The 22283-nt window shown below is 43.5% G+C and overlaps 1 protein-coding gene across 1 annotated transcript in view; it reads right to left on the bottom strand.

Annotated features, from left to right (window-relative positions):
- FRY (FRY microtubule binding protein) overlaps nucleotides 1-22283 on the bottom strand; it is a 480115-nt gene that overhangs the window by 284306 nt on the left and 173526 nt on the right. The window contains exons 5-11 of the mRNA XM_019523795.1: nucleotides 20946-21036; nucleotides 20141-20220; nucleotides 19940-20020; nucleotides 15496-15664; nucleotides 13078-13170; nucleotides 12889-12987; nucleotides 8479-8580 (exon numbers count right to left, since the gene is read on the bottom strand). Of these exons, the coding sequence (XP_019379340.1) occupies nucleotides 8479-8580; nucleotides 12889-12987; nucleotides 13078-13170; nucleotides 15496-15664; nucleotides 19940-20020; nucleotides 20141-20220; nucleotides 20946-21036 (715 nt within the window). The remainder of the gene's footprint in view (nucleotides 1-8478; nucleotides 8581-12888; nucleotides 12988-13077; nucleotides 13171-15495; nucleotides 15665-19939; nucleotides 20021-20140; nucleotides 20221-20945; nucleotides 21037-22283) is intronic.

The following is a 22283-nucleotide window of genomic DNA, read 5'->3' as shown; positions in this document are numbered from 1 at the left end:
CAGCTTGCCTAGGATGTTGAGCTGGGTTGGAGTTGCCCCAGCTGGCAGAAGGCTCAGGGAGTCAGCTTGGTGGTCCAGGGCTGCTCCCCGCAGCTCAACGTGCAGCAGAGGGGCTGGTTAGGGCACGAGCGTGCTTCAGTCCAGGGCTAGCCAGCAGGAAGCTCCCACACAGAAGCACCTTAGTGCTCCATGTGCTGTGGCACAGTATTTTATGCTGCAGCAAGATAGTACTTGTATTTACAAGTACTAACCTGCTGCAGAATAAATTAGTTTACTCCAGCCTAATAGTTTACTCCAGCATGCAAGAGTAAGAAACCTTACTGAGAGTGCAGGAACAAACCATTCCAATGTGCCAGGAAGACTAGCAAGTATGGCAGGAAACCAGCTTGGCTTATCAGCAGGGATCCTGGTTTTCTCTGGTAACATGCCCGCTCCAACCCCCCAACACACACAAATTTTTGCATATAACCCCCCCCCCCCAATCCACAGTTTTCCATGAGTAAAATGAAAGACCACTCATATATATAAGGGGGAGAGGTTAAACAGAGAAAGCCAGGATTCCTGCTTATCAGGAACTCTTTAATAAGCTAAGTCACAAAAAGGAAGCTCAAAAGAAGTGGCAACAAACAACCAGGGAGGAGTATAAGAGTATTGCTCAGGCATGCAGGGATGAAGTCAGGAAGGTGAAGGAGCAACTGGAGTTGCAGCTAACAAAGGATGTGAAGGGGAACAAGAAGGGTTTCTACATATGTCAGTAACAAGGGGAAGATCAGGGAAAGTGTGTGTCCCTTACTGAATGGGAGAGGCAATCTATTGGCATTGGATGCAGAAAAGGCTGAAATACTCAATGCTTATTTCACCTCAGTCTTCACAAGCAAGGTCAGCTCCCAGATTACTGCATCTGGCCGCAGTTTGAGCAGGAGGTGAACAGCCAACTGTGGGAAAAAAACAGGTTAGGGACTATTTAGAAAAGCTGGACATATACAAGTCCATGGAGTTGGAGGGTATGCACCCAAGGGTGCTGAGGGAGCTGGCCGATGTGATTGCAGAGCCACTGGCCATCATCTCTGAAAACTCACTGTGATTGGGAGAGGTCCCGGGTGATTGGAATATAGTGCCCATATTTAAGAAAGGGAAAACAGAGGATCCAGGAAACTATAGACACTGCTACAGACACCTCACTATAGAGGCACCAGCAGGGCTGTGGGGCTGTTTGGGGTGGGGGGGGAGTGGGGGACATGGGCATGGCCAGGGGGCTGTGAGGGGTAACAATGGCCTTTCATTTTAATCATGAATTTGGGGGTGGTTTATCAGAGAATCTGTGATTTTTTATCACAGAATATCAGGATCCCTGGTGATCAGGAACAGTCAGCATGGATTCATCAAGGGCAAGTCATGCCTGACCAATCTGATTGCCTTCTATAATGAGATAACTGGCTCTGTGGATGTGGGGAGACCAGTGGATGTGGTATTCCTTGATTAGCAAGACTTCTGTTATAGTCTCCCACAACATTCTCTCAGGCAAGCTAAGGAAGTATTTCTTGGATGAATGGACTGTAAGGTGGAGAGAAAACTGCCTGGATTGGCAGGGTCAAAGGGTAGTAGTGAATGGTTCAAGGTCTAGTTTGCAAGTGGAATGCCCCAGGGGTTGGTCCTGGGGCCAGTTTTTTTTCCAATATCTTTATCAATGGCCTGGAAGATGGGATGGAGTGCACTCTCAGCAAATTTGTGGATGACACCAAGCTGGGGAGAGAAGTAGATAGGCTAGAAAACAGGGTTAGGATTCAGAGAGACCTAGACAAATTGGAGGATTGGGTCAAATAAATCTCATGAAGTTCAATAAGGACAAGTGAAAAGTCCTGCACTTACAATGGAACAATCCCATGCACTGCTACAGGCTAAGGACGGACTGTCTAAGCAACAGCTCTGCAGAAAAGGACCTGGGGGTTACGGTGGACAAGAAGCTGAATGTGAGCAAACAGTGTGCCCTTGTTGCCGAGAAGGCAAACTGCATACTGAGCTGCATTGATAGGTGTGTTGCCAGTAGGTCAAGGGAAATGATTATTCTCCTCTATTCAGCACTGGTGAGGCCACATCTGGAGTACTGTGTCCAGTTTTGGGCCTCCAACTACAGAAAAGATGTGGACAAATTGGAGACAGTCCAGTGGAGGGCAACAGAAATGGTGAGGGGGCTAGGAGACATGACTTATGAGGACAAGCTGAGAGAACTGGGCTTATTTAGTCTTGAGAAGACAAGATGGAGCAGAGATTTAATAGCAGCCTTTAGCTACCTGAAGTGGGCTTCCAAAGAGGATGGAACCAGACTGTTCTCAGTGGTGGCAGATGACAGGACAAGGAGCAAAGGTCTCAAGTTGCAGCAAGGGAAGTTTAGGTTAGCTATTACGAAGAATTTTTTCACTAGGAGGGTAGTAAAACAGTGGAACAGGTTACCCAGAGAGATTGTGGAAGTTGCAATGATGGTGGAAATGCTGGAGGTTTTCAAAACCCAGCTAGAGAAAGCTTTGGCTGGGATGATCTAGTTGGGGATGGTCCTGCTTTGAACAGGGGGTTGAATTAGATGACCTCCAGAGGTCCTGTTCAACCTTAATTTTCTGTGATTCTATGTGCAGATGTGCAATGGTTACAGTGCAGCTAATTAGTCAACTGCACAGTAAAGGTCTTGTGTAGACGTGACCCTAGCATGATAAATAAAGACTCTAATGCATTAATAATATTTTCTAATCTTTGGAATAAAAGAATATTGCCTGCAACAATCATTTTACTACATTGGAGATAAACAAACCCATTTTGTATGGATTATAAGAGGCAAAGTAATTTACTTTCATATTGGACTACTTGCTGCAGACTGCAAATGCAGGGACAGAAACATATATATATGTGTGTATGTGTGTGTGTGTGTGTGTATATATATATGTGTGTGTATGTATAATCATTAGCAAATCACATTTTTAAATAAAGCAGCTCCTTAGCATCCATGATCCGTAAAGATTTCTTTAGTAATTCAGAGTAGACTCCCAGCTTTCAGACAACTTTGGTGGAACTCCTAGTAGTAGAACAACTGCAGTATTTGGAAGAAAGAAGTTTGTGCTTTCACCAGTAAAGAACCAGAACTCTGGGTCTGGCTGAAGGGATGAAGGTATGTAAGGCATCTTTCAACACCTAATACAACCCTGGCCTTGATCCAGCAAAATACTTACGCAAAAAAAAGTTCTACTGTAAATGTAAATGGCTGTTTTTATGGTTTTACTGATTTAAATGGCTGTCCACCTTACTTGTAGGCATCTTAAGAAGATTATATTGTATTTCAGGGGACTCTCTACTTACCCCCCATACAGCAACTTCTTCTTTGTGCTAATTAACCAGTGCAAAGCTGTTAGCCAGAGGACCCAGCATTCCACTGAGGACTCTATGCATATCAGAAACTGTATTGGCTGGTGCTCCAGATTCCAGAGTCCAGAGTCCCCACCCAGATACCAGCACATGGTAACCAGAGAAACATAAAACATTTTGCTTGTTTTTAGAGCAGCAGCACATGGCACCTATTGCTGCACACTCCTGGGAATGAATTCAGCCCTCCTCTTCTAGCTATGGTGTAGCATGTACAGCTGGCACATTTGAGCTTTTGCTCTGGTAAGGGCAGAATCTATATAACAACTCTATAATTTTCACCTAACATTCAAAACGTTGCAGCGTGCATCTGTGATTTATTAATGGGCAGTTCCATTGCAACTTCTCTTTTATCAGCTCTGTGTTTTGCCATGATTAATTAGGTGACTTGGATGCTTGAGTTTATTTAGAATGCTTAGCTAGGGAAAAGGTATCCCCTGACAGGACTTAGACTCTAAAATATAGTCTCACCAGTCCTCGGTGTGAAATAGTTCCTCCGCACCCCCCGCTTTTTCTGTCAAAATCACATACCATATAAAAACTGTCTATTCTTCCAGGATGAGTAAGTCCTGAATCTATTGAAATCAATGGGAGTTTTGCCATAGGCTTCAATGGGGCAAGGATTTAGACCAGAGGCTTTTTCTAAAGGGTTGATTGGGTGGAAAAGATGGAATTTATTCCGGCAGGTATGGATCTTCCCTAATACTGTAAGCCGTATCACAGATATCTATATACACCTACACGGACTTTTAGTTTTTTTGTAAGAAAGGCTCACAAAAAACTCATAAAACTAGGGCTTTGTGAAACAGCACTGCTTTGTTTTGACTTCCTTTTTGCTGTTTCGAAGGGACAGTGTTTCATTTCACTGTTTCAAAGCACTGTTCCATTTCGTTTGGTCGAAACTATTTCATTGTTTCGACACGTTTCGACATTTTGCCCATGGGCTATAATGGGGAATCATGAAAATGCCTATAACTTTGTCATTTCTTGCCTGATTTAGATGCAACTTGCAGCGATAATAGCCCCTTCTGAGGGTATGACGCCTGCCAGGTTTCAAGATTGGTGCTGGGGTTTCTGGGAAACTGCACCTCAAACTTTTCAAGGCAAAACTCTTATCACTAGCGGGCAGCGGCAGCCTGCTGTCATCCTGCATGCAGATTTGGGGGCCTGAGCCCCTCCCAGGAGGGCTGTGGGGCTGTGCCGGACTCTTAGCAGGGGTGTGGGCCCCCAGATCTGTGTGTGAGATGACAGCAGGCTTCCACTGACGGCTGGTGTCAGTGCCAGCACTGGGTTCTTCCCAGCACTTAGTGCAGGCTGTGCCAGGCAGACTCGGGTGCTGGTGCTGGCCCCAACCGGCAGCAGCAGCATGCTCTCATCCCACGTGTAGATCTGGGAGCTCTCTCAAACAGGGAGCTAGATGTCAATATCAGAGCAGTCCTTCCCCCCTCTTCCCTTCCCTCTCCTTAATTTCTGTTTAGCTGCAAGCAAGCCTGGCTTTGAAACTCAAAACATTTCGAAAGTTTTGAAATGTTTTGAGTGCCCTTGTTTCATTTTGCAGCTGTTTCAAAGCCTTTTGTTCCATTTTGATTTTGCTGTTTCAAGCTTGAAATGCATCTAAACAACTTTGAGATGAAACACCTGGCAAAATTTTGCACAGCCTTAATAAAAGCCTCTGTTTTTCAGCATCCAGCTGAAAATCCAGCATGGGGGCCAGATCTGGCCCTTGGGGCTCCCCAGTTAACACTGCCACTGCTCATCCTGCTGATAAATTTACAAAACTGTGGGGAGCCCTGTGGGCCAGATCTGGAGCATGTAGTGGCATTATATGGTCCACCTATCTCTTCTACTGCACAGCTCTGTAGAATGTTTAAAATCTAGCTAAAAACCTTAACTCAGGTGTGGTAAAACTAATTCAGATGTAGAAATGACCAACAGTGAAGTATTGGAGGCACTGTCAAGATGCTCAATCTAAATAAGAAATGTACATTTAATTAGAACAACTACAGGACAAATGACACAGTATCTTTTGACAATTTTTGCCTAGCTTGCTACATTTCCTTAAACTTAATATAAAATCTAGCAAATTAGTACACATTCCACTAGTTATATTGGTGTTTGCTTTGATCTTAAACTGAATAATATAGTACTAGCCTTCTAGCATATTAGTAAAGCTTCTAGTTTCTCTGTAACTGGAAAAAAGTTTTGTGTTGGATATGATGATGCACAACACCATATGCACCCACCTTTTCAAAATCCTAGATCTGCCCATGCTTGTATACTTAATCTGTATTCTTACTTAATTTCATTATTTCTGTTATATTAATTATTACGGGTGTGTAAAGCTTTGGTCACCAGTTCAATATGGAGAGGATTCATGTTGATTTGGCAGCTGAATCATCAAATCCAAATTGAACCAGGAGACCCATTAAAAGCTCTGAATCAATTTGAAGCATCCAAATTGATTAAAAAAAGATTCAGAAAAAGATTTGGTGATTCGGAAAAGGTGGTCTTGTGGGGAAACCACTGAGAAGCGGGAGGGGGAAAGGAGGGGAAAGACTGCTTTGATATTGACATCTGTAGCTAGCCAGTGACTGTGATCTTTCCCTGAGTTCCTTTCCAATCATAGTGCTCTGGGAAAGGGACACAGAAACAGCATATAAGGCTCTGTGTGAAGCCTTTCTGTCCCTTTTGTGAACTGTCTGGAAGCAACAGCGTGTGAAAGGTACTGGCTGCAGCAGGTGGCTTCCTAGTCAGCCTCTTCACTCTTTTGCTAGCCTCTCTTCTTGGAAAGGATTGGATACACCTTTCCAATATATTACAGGTAGAAGATATAGTAAACACAAAGAAGATATAGTAAGCAGATAGAAGAAGATATATTGCGCGCGCGCGCACACACACACACACACACACACACTTTCCAGCACAGCAAACATTATGAAGCATGCTGGAAAGGCAGGTGCCAGGTCTTCTGTCAGGGAAGCAAGAGGGGCTGGAGGGGCTGGAGGGAGAGCTGCAAGTTCCCCCCCGCCCAAACTTAGATGCAGCCTCTTTCCCAGCAGCCATGAGGCTTCTGCAGCTAATGGGAGCAAGGAGGTGGGAACAATACCTGTCCCTGCACCTGCACCACCTCCACTAACACCAGAAATAGCCACCAGCACCAGCATGACAGTCTCTTCCACCCTAATTTCAGCTCCCAGCATGAGCCTCCCAGTGCCAGAGGAAGAGCTGGATCTGGAAGCAGGGGATCTGACTGCCATAGCCAGGGAAATTCTGAGGAAGGAGGGAAAGTTCCCCTACAGGCAAGTCCCTTCTGGAAGGCACTTTGGAGGAGGTTGTGGGAGCAGGTGGCTCAGGTTCCCCTGACGTTGTGCAAGCCTGCTGAGGAGGGGGATGAGGCAGGATCCCTACCCTCAACCAAGAAGGAGGGGGGTAGTGTATTGTGGGATCATTTTGAGTTGGCAAATGATCCCAGGTATACTACCTGCCAGCACTGCTGAAGGCAGATCAGCCGGGGCAAGGAGGTGAAACACTTCACTACCACAGCGATGCTGCTGCATCTCGGGAGACAGCCCCCCTTGCCTTTGCTTCTCCTCAGCCTGGCACCAGTGCGAGCATGCCCAAAAAAGAAGTCCCTCTCTCACTCTAAAGCCCCTGTCCCCACAAAGCAGAGGCAGGCTACCCTGGAGTGGTGAGGGAAAGCCACAGACAAAAGTGGGGCGTGTTGCAAGGGCAAGCAAGGTCACCCAGAGCACTGGGGAGATGCTTGCTCTGGATGGCCAGCCATTCTTCTTTGTTGAGTGTCTAGGGTTCAGGCAGCTCATGGCTTTCTACCCTGTTCTACTTCCAGCTGTGGGATGTCAGAGGACAGAGTAGCCAGTGCAGTCCTCCAAAGACGACATAGATATTTCAGGAAGCACTTCAAAAGGAAGAATTTCAAAGATGATCCTCATTTTTAATGATTATTTTCAAAGTGCTTCAGCCATTTTTGAAGTGCTTCTTCACCTGTGAATGTCTGTATGCTTGCTCTTTGGAGAGCTTCAAAGGTATATGGAATACTTCAGATACTACATCTTTCTAGGGCCTGAGTCACTGATAAGTATTTTATCAAAAGACCAATCTTCCTCTCCTCTTTATCTCAATAAATGATGACATAAATTTCATACATCTTGAATTTTGTTCACTGTTTAACAAATTATCATAATTTTAACATATGCAGTGTATCATTGCAGACTAGAGAGGTTGAGAAAATGTATAGAATCTGTTTCTTTGAGAAAATACATTTCTGCCAGGTAAATTTATGAGAATTTTTTAGTTCTTTAAAAATTGGAAGAAAACTGTATGTGCTAATTGTCTGCAAAATGACAACAGCTTTCAAATAGTTAATAACTAGTGCTGGAATGATTTTTTCTCAATTTTAGAATCGTTTTCTCTTCCATTTTCTTTAGTTTTTCTAAATAAAACTTTTGGGCAGGTGTTCTCAAAGCATTTCTATATGGATTGTGTTTTATCAAAATTGTTTTGCAATCCACACCCTTCTCAGTTACAATCATGTAACAACAACAGTTGCTAATACAGAAAGAGAAAGTAATATCAAAAAAATATGCAGTTAAATTGTAAAGTCTTTAATGAGATTTAACAGATTGAGAATAAAGAGAAGTCAATACCATGTGACCATCCAGTTTTTTAAAAACCAGCAGCAAATTCTTAGAAAACCCTACCTGAGTGAAGGAAATAAAATAGGACAGTATTTAGCAGATTTCTGCTGCCACTTCATTCTCTGCCAACAATTTAAGTCTATTCCCACCTGCATCTCTAATATTTGGGGTGCCTGGTTCAGGCCTGTTTCCTCTAAGAAAGATACAGTAAATTCAGAGTAGAGACAGGAACTTTTTCATGGACAAAATCTTGCACAGTTAAATACCTTTTTATTATAATCACTGGCAAGACATAAAATTATGCATTGGTTTAAATATTATCAATAATCCATAACAATCCTGTAAAACTGATTTGTAGCAGACCCACAATAAATAGTGTGCTGGCAAAGTATTCCAAAAGAAATAAGACACTGACCTTGAGATTGGATAGGCAGTTATTGAGGAAAATATGCCATCTGTTTAAAAAGAACTGCTTCTGACTGACACAAAGCAGGCATGTTACCAAAGGATACAAAGCCTAAATAGGAAGAAGATGATACAGAATTATTTGTATGCCAACAAAACATGAACCTAATTTAACACTAGAATCACTGTAAATTTACAGTCCTGCCACCCCTGTGCTATGCAGTATGCACAAGCCAACATAAACATGTTATTCAATAGCATAATTTAAAAGGAATGTTTCTCTAAAGCTGTTATGAATTTTTATGGATTACTTTGTGTAAATGTAGAATTACATTTGCACTGAAAACAATGAAATGCCTAAGTACTATTATAAGAGCCTAAAAGACGGGCCAAAATTTTGCAGCCACACAGGGCTAATTTCTCTGCCAGTTAACTTGCAGTAGCTTGGGAAAAACTGCACTGTACTATATTCAGCAACAGAAACCCCATAGCTCATTGTGGTTGTCAGTTTTGAGAAGAACTAACTCCCGTCAAAATCCACAGCCATGAAATTTATTTGGAAAGCTGTCAAATTCCATGGGCACATGCTTTAAATTATGGCCAGAACGTAAGCCTTCTGGAGGTTACATCTTGTAGGGTAGCTATTGAAAATGAAGAAACAGACAACACACCAGATAAAAACTCAAACAATGTAAGCTTTTTTGTTGTTTTTGGTCCATATCTATTTTTAATCAATTTTTGGCAGTGGCACTGCAAATGAGAGGCTACAAATATTATGCTAAAATCTGGGATACTGATTTTGACATGGGTCTCGCTGTTTCAGTGCCTCACTTATTTCAGTTCTGGTATAAATACGGCCAGAACTGAAATCAGGCCTACGAAAACCAATGAAAAAAAGAAGACAAATTTTTCCATCTTAAAAAGATGACACTTAAGCTCCATCTACATGTTGCACAGGGGCTAGAGACAGACATTACACATAAGCCAGTTTAAGTGATCAGAAACTGGTTTAAAACGGTAACAGAACAGATGTTCACTGCACACAAACCAGTTTGAGAATGGCTGAAACCAGTTTCAGATAAACCTGATTGAATGCAGTTATCAGACTTAACTGATTTGGCTCAAATCATTTTATGCAATGTCTGTCCCAGACCCCTTGCTGGTTTAAGTTAAATCAGACTCCCCCAGCATCTCAGCATGCTCTCTGGATTGGGTGAGGCTCTCTGCCCTACATCAGGGCTGGCCCCTCCTCTCTGCTCCATGGCTGCAGCTTCTGCAGAAACTTGCAAGCACAGAGCGTCTGCGTGCTCCCCTGCTTTCCCTCCCCACTCTGTGCTAATCAGGCCTTTCACCCGTCCCTCACAGACACCTCAGCATTAGCTAGCAGACCACATGCTGGCTACCTGTGAGCTGTGGCACACAGGATAAAGGCAGATGTTGCAGAGCACTTAGGTGCCCTGCTCCTTTGAAGAGTGGAAACTGCTAGGGAAAGAACCCTTACGGAGAGTGGGGAGCCCCACAGCTGCTGGTTACCAGGGCAGCCAGAATGAGCTAGTGGCCCACATTTGCCAGCTGTCAGCTGACCAGAAGCGGCAGGGCCTGGCTCACATATAAACCCCAGGGCTGAGGCTAGGATGGCAGTTCCCTGCCAGCAGCCAAGGGGGAAGGAGCTCTCCCAGAGCAACCAAAGGGGAGAGGCCTGACTGCAGGTACAGCCTCTGATACTGGTGAGGGACAGAGCACCCCTGGTGTGGCTTGAATGATGTTATAGCTGGGAGGCTTGAATATATATTATAGTCCAGGGGCTTGTGTTTTGTTTGCTGTTTAAGACCAGTGGTTTGGGTGAGGCTATTAGGGGATGGAGGAGGCCTCATAGGGGACCCACAGCAGCGTGGGGACCCCGGCGCCAGAGAGGGCGCAGCATTTGGGGTGCACTGACCCTGGTGCCAGACAGGGTGCGACACTTTGCAGGGCTGTGGAGAGCCCAGGCTCCAGTGAGGTGCGTGGCGAGACAGGGCTGCGGAGGGCCCAAGCGCCAGTGAGGCGCAGCACGAGACAGGGCTGCGGAGGGCCCGAGGAGGACCGGGGGGCCAAATTGTAATAACAGACCGAACAATGTTGGTTCCATCTGCAAGGCTTGGGGTGTGGTAAAGGGATGGTTGGAGCCACGCATAGCCCATAAGGCTAGGGTGCCCCAAAACACCCATTGCAGAACAGGACCCACAAGGGGTCCAGGAGCCCACGGGGTTAGAGAGTACAGCAAAACCGTGTCCAAGACAACATAAAGGCAGCCTCCCTATTATATATTTACCATCAAAGACGCGGTGGGCGAGAATCGAGGGTGCCCATTGGGCGAACTTGGCATGGTAAGGGGGCCTTAGGGAGATCAAGGCCATCCTGCAGGATCCCGTGCCGTGACAGCAGAATTAACAGATACCTGGTAATGTCCCTCTGTTTTCTTAATGGGGTGATAAACACTGAGTTAGGGCTGATAAACATTTCTTGGTGGTCTGCTCAGGACGGGGGGAACCCATCCCTAATCATAGTGTCCTGCCAGGGCCTGGCCATGCCCCCCTCAGCTAAGCCCTGTACAAGGGAAAGGAGGGCTGCTCTAGTGTCCCCCCGCCCTGGCTTCTAGCCTGAGCCACTGCAGGTATGTGCCTGCATTTCTGGGATGTCTGTCTGGTTACAAAACTGATTTAGCTCAGCCAGGTTAGACTAACCTTCAAAGATTGAATCAATTTAGGCTTAGGCTTTTTGAATGTCTGTCCCTAGCCTTACTGTGTGATTATTATTAAGAAGTTAATCATGCCTTAAGTGATCACATGGCCACATGTTCATTAATTTAATGGTGTGATAGAGGAATATGTTGATTGAAGCTCCTAGCTGGGGGGGGCCCATATGCATCCCAGAGCCTGGGAGTTCCTAGCTGATGCTGGTTGTCAGACTTGGGAACAAATCTCCTTGTGGTTGGAAGTCCTAAGAGCTGACATGCACCCCCTGTGGCTTGGAGACCACAGCTGATGTGGTCTTTCAAGCTGTGAGGTGCTTCATGTACCCTTGTGGCTGGGAGATCACATCAGCTGTGGTCTCCTTGACACGGGGATCCCTGGGGCTAGGAGTCTGGGTCAGCAGATAGGGCTCCCAGGTGGAGGAGTGCATGGTGTGCCCCAGCAGCTGGGAGCCATTAGCTGAGGGACCTCCCAGCTGCAGAAGCTTGAATCTTGGTGGTGAAGAGGGAGCCTAGGATCAGGCTCCCCCTGCAGCTGCAATAAGGCATGATGGGATCTGGTCGCAATCCCACAGTCATGCATGGCAGGAGGCACATCTGTGTGGATCGCGTATTAGATCCCATCATGCCTTTACCTGAATGTGCAGAGGGGCCCTATATCTTCCACACAGGAATATAGTAGCCAGGGAGCAATTCAGGTTTCTTCACAGTTGGCTTCCTCATCAGCCTGAACAACGTCATTCCTGTGGTAGATGAATAGTTGTCTTCAGGACAGTTGACTGTATAAAGACTCTAATAGTCCCCAGAACACGAACCTTATAGTAAAAGCATACCCTCTAAACCATAAAGAAATATACATTCTTGTTTAAAGAACATCAATACACCATCACCCAGAAATACCTGCTGCACTTAGCACTGCCAGTTGCTTGCCATTTTCTTCCTCTTCTTTGAAATGCTTGAACTCTAACTACCCCCTCCATGTAACGTATTCCATTTTGTAACTTTAAAGCATTTGCCCTTCAATTTGGTATTTGTAGGAAAGTGTTCAGACAGAAAAGTCCCAGTTGTGCAACCATTACATAAGCCAAGTACATTTACTCTGAGTAGTCCTACCACCATCTATAGAATTGTTTGCTTACTACTCTGTGTGAGGATTGAAGAAAAGGATTTTGCTTGCTGTCATTTCCACAAAGTTTTACTGGCATAATAGAACTGAATACAGACAAAGGGAAATCCTGAATTCATTCAATCAACCTACAAAGAATTGTTGACTCTGGTGGAGTTAGGCCTTCACTCAGAGGATAGTTATTTTGGCTGTCCTCTGGAATTGGACGGGGACTGGAGGCATACATATATGGCAGGAGGTGCAATTGTGGGTCATGGTGCACCCCATTAGTTCTCACCTGACAATAACTCTGCTCTTTTTCCTGCCTCATGATAATAGTCACAATAGCTGCTGGTAGGGAAAAGGTAACCACTTTATAACCAGAAACTCAGATCTCAAGGTATCGGGTGAAGTCAGAATAACTTGGATAAAATAAACACGGATATCTTTTAAGAATACAAATATCTACTTTTGAAATAACATTTTGTTTTATGTGGAGGCAGATCCATAACTCTTTAGAGATTCTTGCCTACAGAGATCTCTGACAAAGAAATGTCATCTTCAGCTTACTCAGGTTTACTAACCAGTGAGTGCTTCTTTCGTGAAGAAAGCTCAAGTGTTGTATCATACAAGCTTTCAACAAAGTTCCTCAGACAGGGGACATTCACTTCATTCTTAACAGCCTGAAAAAAAGATTTAATGTTATATATTAATTTACATATTGGCTTTTCCAATTTGAAAAATATCAAAATAATGCAAATACACAAACTTACAGCAGCAACAGGGACAAGAATTTCAACAAACAGTCCTGCTAATGCATGTTTGATATCTTTGTCTTTCACTTCAAGGAAATAATGTGCACATTCCTGGAAGAAAACCAATGAGAAGGAAAAAAATTGCATATCAGCTGGAATAAGGACATCTGAATGCTAGGTAAAAGCACAGTGTGATAAGTATTATTGCCTATTGTGCAAATCCTGCAAACATTTGATCAATTGATTAAGGAAAGGTCAAATAGCTATGATCCCGAGGCAGACCTAGGAGAGAATTGTTGCTCTCAGAATCACAATTTAGTGTCAGGGTCAAAGAGCCTGGGTAGTATGTAAGGAGGGTTCTTACTATCTTTTTCTCCCTTTCAAGAACATGCAAATAAATTTACGCCATAGATCATTATATTCTAATTATATGATCTAAGGACCATATCCTATTCCACCACTTGGGTAACTATGTTGTACTTACATGTCTCAGTGTGATCCTATTCAACCCTGCTCAAGTTCATGAAAAACTTAAGTGTAAACTGAAAGCTGTATAATGAAACACATCAAATAGGGCTGATTTTCATACAAATACTTAAAATATGTTATAATACATGTGTACTGGGAGCTTGGCATTGAGCTGGGCTCTCAGGCTAAGTACAGATGTTCAAAAAGCCCTTGGACGAAAGTGCTCTAATTATCACACTTTTCTTAAAGCTGTATAAATTAGATGTTCCATGTTCCAACAGAACAGATGTGTGGTTGGGATGGGGGAGAGGTCTTGGTGCCTGCCTGCAGCTGGCCAAGGCCAGCAGATGGGGCACTGCTGCATGCCTCCTAGGAGGCTGCTGGAGCAGCCGCCCACCAGCCCTGCCTCCCTTGTGGCTCAGGGTGGTTGCCCCCAACTGCAAAAGCCCCTCCACACTTGCTAATTGGGGTCACTGGAGGGGCTGGGCCAGGCAGGGGGGTTCCTTCCCCCCTTGGCCACAGTTCCAGGCCGCTGGCTGTCACTGTCAAGAGGCTGGGGTGGGGGGAAAGGGACCCCCCCCACCAGGACGGCTCCCCTACAGATTGCAAATGAAGTCTTTGGGAGGTGCTGGGTCTGGTCCCCATGGTGTGGGGGTGGGGGTGGCTCCCTTTTTCCCTGCCCCAGGCTCTTGACAATGGCAGCCATCAGCTGCAGGAGGGGGAGTCCAGCTTTGCGTTTCCCCACACCAGGAACTGGAGCCAGGGGTAGGGAGCCCTGTCACTGCACAGACCCATCTTGGCTATGCCAAAGACCCCAGCTAACAAGCTATGGAGGGGGGGCTTTGGTGGTGGGGAGGGCTCCCTTTGCCCTCACCCTAGCCTCTTGACAATGGCAGCCAGCAGCTGCAGATTTGCCCAGACCTGCATGTTGTTATGCTGGGAACTGGCACTGGAAGGGGGAAGGTAGCCCCACCCCCCTGCCATACAGACCTGGACTGACCCCTCAACTTGGGCTGACCTCCCAATTAGGGGTTTACAACACAGAATATAATGTTAAAGCAATCAATTCTGTGCATCATGTAGTGGATAATAATCCCTCAATATGCATGTTCTATATTAAGAGGGAAACTTAACTTTAATCTCAGTGTTTCATGTTCAGAGATAAAAATTACACACTACAACACAAAATAGTGATAATTTTGCTTCAGACTGACATTTCATTGGATAATACTTGTTTTATATTTGTGCTGGCTTGAACAGCTGATCCTTCTCCAAAAGAAAAACAATGCAAACCTTGAAAAGTGGACTTCTCTTATAGACATCAGTGCAAGCATAAATAGATTAAGAACCAAACTGACTGGAACTGCTCCCTGCAGATTAAATCAGAGCTGTCAGGACATGCAGTTTTGCTCACTGTGTGTGCTTTTTGCTTGACTGACAACTCGCAAACTGGCTGCATTCCAATAAGCAGAGCTTTACTGGAACTTCCTGGGGGCTGGTGTGTGTGTGTGTGTACATGCGCATGTGCATATGGGTATGTCCACCCCCTGAAAATTGTGGATAACTTAAAGAAATAATATGATTCTTAACAGTACTCCACACAGGTAAACTGATTATGCCTGCAGTCAGGAATAACAGGCTAAGTACAGGTGTTCAAAAAGCCCACAGCAGAGGTGGTCTAACTTTCGAGCTTTGCTCTAACTGCCCTCATTTAGGTCAGGAGGAAGCAGAACACGTTACCCTTTGGGGGAGCAGGAACTCAGAGCCTGCCTGCTGGACCTGAGTGCAGCAGATGGAGGGGCTCTCACATACCTCCAAGCATGCCATGCAAGCTCCCTAGGCTGCTGAAGACTCCTAAACAGAGCCAAGTAGCCAAGACGCCCCTGACTGGCTGGTGAGGAGATCACAACTGCCCACCTGGACCTGATGTGGCAGTGACTCATCATAACATGTACCAGCAAATGTTACCTGCATAAACTGAAGAGAGGCTTCAAAGTCCTCCACAGGATACATCTTAATGCGAAAGAATTTCATTCCCATTATTAGACTGATAATGCTTTGAACCACGTAAGGGCTTTGCTCTTTATGTCGCAACTCTTTTAATTCTGCCATGAATTTTTTCTTCACAGCAGGAAATCTAGGGAATCAGATTGGTGAGTTACAAAACAATAGGCTGGCAGTAATATTTAACATGTATTACAAGGTACCTAAAAGAAAAACAATAAAAGAATTCTGTTTTAAATCATCATTTGAGCTTTAGCATATCTTACTAGATTTCTTTCTACTTGGCATTTGTATGGTTGTGTTGTCCTTTGGGATTGCCCTACAATATTATCCATCTCTCTAACCCCTTCATTAAGTTGCAGTATCTTTATGACTAAAGATCACTGAACATGACTCCCTTGCTGCCTGTAAACATTAAAGATGGGCTGAAAGGATGGGATGACTGAATGCAATGCAAACCACTTTCCTTTATCTTAAAGGCAAACTGTACTATTTCCTACCCTGCACAAGCTTAGAATATGAGAGTAAAGTATAGAGTCCAAGCTCCTGATATTGCTGTGCATCTAATAAGCTTTCCAAGTCATTCTGCATTAGTGTTCTTTCATATATACAATCTAACTCTATTATAAATTAGTCCTCCTACATGTTTTGGAATTCAGGATAAAAGACATTTTATTGTAAGCATTTGCAATATTTACAAAGGGAAAAGTTTAAATGATAAACATAAAAATATTCAGCTAGGTTTTAGATTCTAGCTTTAAGGTTCTCTTGGTAGCTGTTACAATATCATTGAATCTTATGTACTGCAGTTAATTTATTTTACAAATATAAGAAAATTCTATGGATTCTCACACACCATGGTGTAGTAATGGTTGACAAACGCTGAGTTTTTTTTAAAGGTCAGTTACTATAAATGGTGTTATCAGATATACACTTATAAAGTACACCTTTATTTTGTACCTGTGCCTATGTCCTTACAATTGCTAGTTATTATCTTGAGTTAGATGTGGGACTCAGTTGAAGATGCCAGTGTTACCTAAGAACTGGTTGAGTACACTTTAATAATGGTAATTGGGTCAAAAATATCTCATGTTGAAAATGAATTTAGATAGTGTCTGTGTAGAGATGCTCTGCTTACCAGGGCGCCCCTTGGAATAACCAGGAACAATGGCAACAAGCTGATAGAGAGTAGATTAGGGTTGGATATCAGGAAGAACTTCTAGGGTTGCCAACATCTGGAATGGGCTTCCAAGGGTGGTGGAGCTCTCCCCTACTTTGGGGGTGTTTAAGAGGAGACTGGACAAGCACCTGGCTGGGGTCACATGACCCCAGCACTTTTTCCTGCTGTGGGTGGGGGGTCAGACTTGATGATCCATTGAAGTCCTTTCTGACCCTAGCATCTATGAATCTAAGACTGCTGCCAAATGTTCCTAGACTGAACTCATCAAGACACCATTCTGTTTCAGCTTTAGCAAATAATTTAGAATTTTAGGTATGGATGCTTCACATGGTACTCTGCTTCAGTTTCCTGCTGCTGAGCATGGTCCATCTCCAACTGCAGTTTTGGATGGTAGAGAGACAGAAGGGGAAAAGTCCTCTTTTCAAGAAGTATTGAAATCTTCAGAAATCATCCAGCTGTAGTGTGCCAGGTGCCAAACTATTAGCTCAGGTCACTAACTACTAGGGCTGTGCAAAATTTTACCTGGCATTTTGTTTCGAGGCTGTTTCAATGCATTTGGAGCTCAAATCTAAATGAAACAGAAGCCTTTAAAACAGCTTCGAAATGAAACAAGGGCACTTGAAACATTCTGAAAGTTTCAAGATGTTTTGAGTTTTGAAGCCAGACTTGGCTTCAGCACCAGTCCCAGCCAGCAGCAGAAGCCTCCTGTCATCCCACACAGATCCAGGGGTGCGCCCCCCCCAGGAGGATTCTGGCACAGCCCCCAGCCCTCCTGGGGGGGTGGCCCCTGGATCTGTGTGCTGGCTGACAGCATTCTGCAGCAACCTCCTGTGATCTGGCAGGCAGATCGGGGACCTGCCCACACCGCTGGGAGGAGTCCAGCAGAGCCCTGCATCCTCCCAGGGGTTCAGGCCCCCAATCTGATTGCCAGTGCTGGGAAGATTGGTGCTGCCGCCAGTCCCAGCTGGAGGGCTTTTCCAGACTCCTCTCAGGGGTGCAGGGGGCCCCCAATGTGCCTTCCAGATCACAGGAAGCTCTCCTACTGCCTGGGACTGGAAGCAGCACCAATCTTCCTGGCACTGGGTGCAAGTTGCACCCAGCACCAGTCCCAGGTGGCAGGAGCAACCTCCTATGATCCAGCAGGCAGACTGGGAGCCCCCCGTACCCCCAGGAGGAGTCCATAAGAGCCCTGCAGCCCTCCTGGGGGTGCGGGCCCCTGGATCCACCTGCCAGATGACAGGAGGCTGCTGCTGCCGGCAAATGACTGTTTTGCTTGTCAGCACCATGTAGTGCAGTTTCCCAGAAACCTCTCCACTTATCTCCTTGAAACCTGGCAGGCTTCATGCCCTCAGAAGGGGATATTATCCCTGCAAGTTTCATCCAAATCAGGCTAGAAATGACAAAGTTTATAGGCAGTTTTGTTCTTCCCCATTATAGCCTATGGATGAAACGTAAAAACAGTTTTGACGAAACTAAATGGAACAGTGCTTTTGAAATGAAATGAAACTCGAAATAAAACACTGTTCCGCCAAAATATCAAAATGGAAGTCGAAGTGGAATGGTGCTGTTTTGCACAGCCCTACTAACTATTTCTTTGTTTGGGGATGGCGAGGAGAACATAATAGGTTTCTCCCCATGGCTACCGTCTGGAGCATAATCTTGAACATGTCCTCGTGTTCTGGAAACAGGTTGGTGGCAGGGGTGGATTGAGAAGGGGTGCAGGGCTTGCTTTTGCATCTCCCTTCAAACGTGCTTTGCATAAACATTGAGCTCTCTGAGCTTACCAGCTTGTCCATGCAGGTCTAAACTCCAAGGGATGAATGCTGATACTTGCTCCTTCTCCCTCTACTTTCCTTTGCCATTCAGTGGTGGGCAAGGGGATGGGTGTGGGGGTAAGCAGAGCAGTGGTAGCATTCACCTTTTGGGTTCTGAATAAGCTTTTGGTTGTCCTATAAATATCATCTCCTTTGCATGCATCTTCCGTGCCAACTCCTTAGTAAGATCTTTTAGGGACCACTCAAGTTGTGAAGTCTTGGTGGAAAGGTCAAGCTGTGAAGGGGAGAGCTCTAATTCCTTCTTCCTTCTACCTCTTCCAGTGGGATTTCTTGTTTGTGTTGGTGAACTTGTACACCAGAGTGATGAAGGCACTCTACAGGAAAAGGAGCCCATGCTCACACATTTCAATTCCAATGAGGCATGTCTGGGCATGATGTTGGGTCTATATAGATACGTGTCCAGACTAAAATCTACAGTCAACTTAAAGAACACCATTTGAAATGATTTCATGAACAAAATAAGAGAGAAAATCTTTGAATATAAAAAAAGAGAATGGGATGAGCACTTTTCTGCTTGTTGTATTATTGTTCTGCTTATTACCAAATGGAATTCTGAACTGAACTAGAAATTAGAAGTCTGAAAGCAGATAACCCAGGGAGGAAAGAGAAAACATTAAATGGAAGAAATTACAGGGTAGATGATAGAGAGAGAAAGGAATGAAAATATCTTCAGGGAGAATGGCATACAATGGTCCTATGGTACTCTGTACGTATCTATGACTCTCTTCAGCAGTCACATGATTTTATTGTCCTTACTCTCCCATAAAATCTCTCTGGGAACTGCCATTTCCATCATTCTTTTTGTGATGTAGGTTCCAATTCTCCAAACACCAAGTATAGCGTTTCTTTCATGAATAGCTCTATTGACTCCACCACAAAAAATAATTTAGTAGAAAAGGATAACATAAAGAATGGACCAAAAAAAATAATATAAATAAAACAATATAAGGGAAAAATAGGTAAAAAGAGGAATGGAAAACCAAAAAAAGAAGAAACATAGGATTTTTAAATGTTATTAAATTAAACTGAATTGTATTTTACTTCATTCCCAGTTATCATTACTGCTGACTGTTTTTTAAAGAAGTGATAGCAGGTCCAAAAATGATCCTTGTGAATTCTGCATTTATGTTCAAGTATTATGGTTTTGTTACTCTATCTATAACAATTGCACCAGATAAATTTAGTTCTACATTAAAATAATCACAAGCAGGCTAAAAAAACATTTCTGTGACCAGGTAATGGGTCATTTTTAGCTCAGTCATGCTAATTAGGTGAAGTGACTTATTCCCATAGTTCCTTTAAAGAAATCCAGAATATCAGACTATCCATGCTTCTAGAATGATAAAAGGAAAATCTCTCAGGCTGTTTTAGACATTGCATTAAGTATACTTACTTAGCTTGTGCTAGCACACCTATTACTTCTGCATATAGATCTGCAACAATATGCATATTTCCAGTGTTAGGACCAAGATACCTAGCAAGAAATAAATCAGATAGATGAGACAGCATGCTACCTCTAACAAGTAAAAGTAAACAAGTCAACAAGCAATTCTTTCAGAATTTTTTTTTGTGTGGGTATTGGAAAGAACCTTACCCTTCTTTATATTTAAAGTGCTTGAACGCCAAGTTAATAACATCATGTACCAAACTGTCTATTACAGGATGAAGTGGAATCTGAAAATATAAAATAAAGGATAACTGACAATAAGTATGAAAGCGTAGGCTTCATACCTTAGTGTTAATATTACTTCTGGATATCATCCTTGCACAAATATTATACCAGCTGAAAACTGGGCCAGTCATATAAAGATGGCTTAGTACTGAAAACAAATATTTCATTTCTGAAAACATGGCAAAATGAAGTCTGTATTAACGATGAATTTAGTTCCCATAAGGGGGACAGGAAAACAGTAATAAGTAAAGAAGACATTTAACAGTCATTTTTGCCTTAGACTGTTTAGGCCAGTAGTTAACAATATTTTAAGGCTGCAGGCCAGACTGACCCAGTTAAGGTCTGAGATGGGCAGCTGGCTGAGTGCTAGGACACAGCCACTGCCACCTCTTTCCCCAGTAGTGAGATAGGGAAAGCACCTGCAGGCACCACTTTCTCTCCCCTGCAACAGCAGGGGAAGAGTGCCTGCAGCTGGCAGTTTGCCCCATGGTGGCAAGGGAAAGCAACTGCTGCTGGACCTCCCCCACTGCTGAATGCTACCAAAGCCCCATGTCTGCTAGCTGGATCAAATGGTTTCGCAGGCTGGATCCAGCTCACAGGCCATAGGTTCCCAAGCCTTGGTTTAGGCTACAAACAGAAATGAACAATTTGAACATCAGTGTGAGAGATAAAACAATGCGTATCTTCAAACATTTACCATATTATGAATAATTTGAGGATCATCTACCTGTTTTAAAACTTCTATTAGTACTAATGAAAAAATGAAATCGATAGCCAGATCTCTTCTTTCCATTAAATAGTCTCGCTGTTGTTCATCACTGCAAAATCAAAACAAGAAATACACTTGTAATGAGAAGTGGATCATATCTGCCATTATTACAGTACAACAAAATGAATAAAATGGGTTACATTTCTGTTTTTTTAAACTATAAACTTAAGTGAAAAGAAAGGGAAGCGCATTGGCAGTTGCTTAAAACCTATCATGCACAGCCCAGTTACTGACCTATTATCAGATGTCAGTATGATCTTTCTTTCATTTCCTCCCTCCCTTTTTACCTACAGAAACTAAAATGGGACTGATTCACTTCCTATAACTTATTTTTATGTTTCTGTTATAATTCAGCAATGGTTAAACTGAATTCCACTTGGTGTTTTTTATATTTTGATTTCTCTATGATTGTTGAATTTATTAATTTAACAATCATTTTTTAAGTAGCAACAGTAGCCTTGCTGGTTTAGTCAGAAATTAGTTCAGACTAAGTTTTTTTTTAATTAGGAGGCAAAGTTAAATTACCAAATCCACATTTAGCTCCTTCTTTGATTTTCAACCGCGTTGCTCCCCAATAAAATAAAATTTCTAAGTCAGACTCCTCAAACCACATTTAGACAACGAAATTGGAGGCCTGATTCTCCGAAGAATGAATAGTAGGAGGTACTTGACTTTATACATTAAGTTTTGAAAATTTTGGCTTCAGCATTTACTTAAGGTTGTATTACTGTTTACTGTGTCATACTGACTACAGGTCTATAATAAACAAGTGGGCAACAAAACTGCGCAAAAAGAAAATGGAAAAGAATTTTAGTCAGTGAACAAAATTGGACTTGCAAAAAGAAGCTCAATCAATGTATCAAAGATCATTAGAAAAGATTTGCTTGATGTGGTGAAATTTTATTTCAGTTTCTTATTCTATCCTGATTGAATAAAACTAGAAAAAAGCATCAAAAGCATGACATAATAGTGATAATTGTTTTTGCTTCCACTATAATTAAGTTCTATTAATTTAATTATATTTATTAATTTCAATTATTCTATAAATTGGCAAGAATAAAGAAAATCTTCAAGCTGGCCTAGTAGTCTCATACCAGAAAGCCTCCCTTAAGCCCACATCCTCTAGCAGGCCAGCACTGAAATGCCAGTAGGCTGACCCTGGACACCCAGACCCCAGTGTGGCCTGGGCCCAGACAAAGTGGTGATCGCTGAAAGGGGTTGGCTGGATGCTAGAGGTGTAGACCCAGGCAAAGTGGGGCAAAGAGATGTAAACACGGTCAAACCAGGAGTGGCATG

Source organism: Gavialis gangeticus, unplaced genomic scaffold (genome assembly GCF_001723915.1).
Source record: "Gavialis gangeticus isolate Ggan-Ray unplaced genomic scaffold, GavGan_comp1, whole genome shotgun sequence".
NCBI lineage: Eukaryota > Metazoa > Chordata > Crocodylia > Gavialidae > Gavialis > Gavialis gangeticus.
The sequence above is the reverse complement of the archived record's forward strand: the minus strand, read 5'-3'. Positions and strand labels throughout refer to the sequence as shown.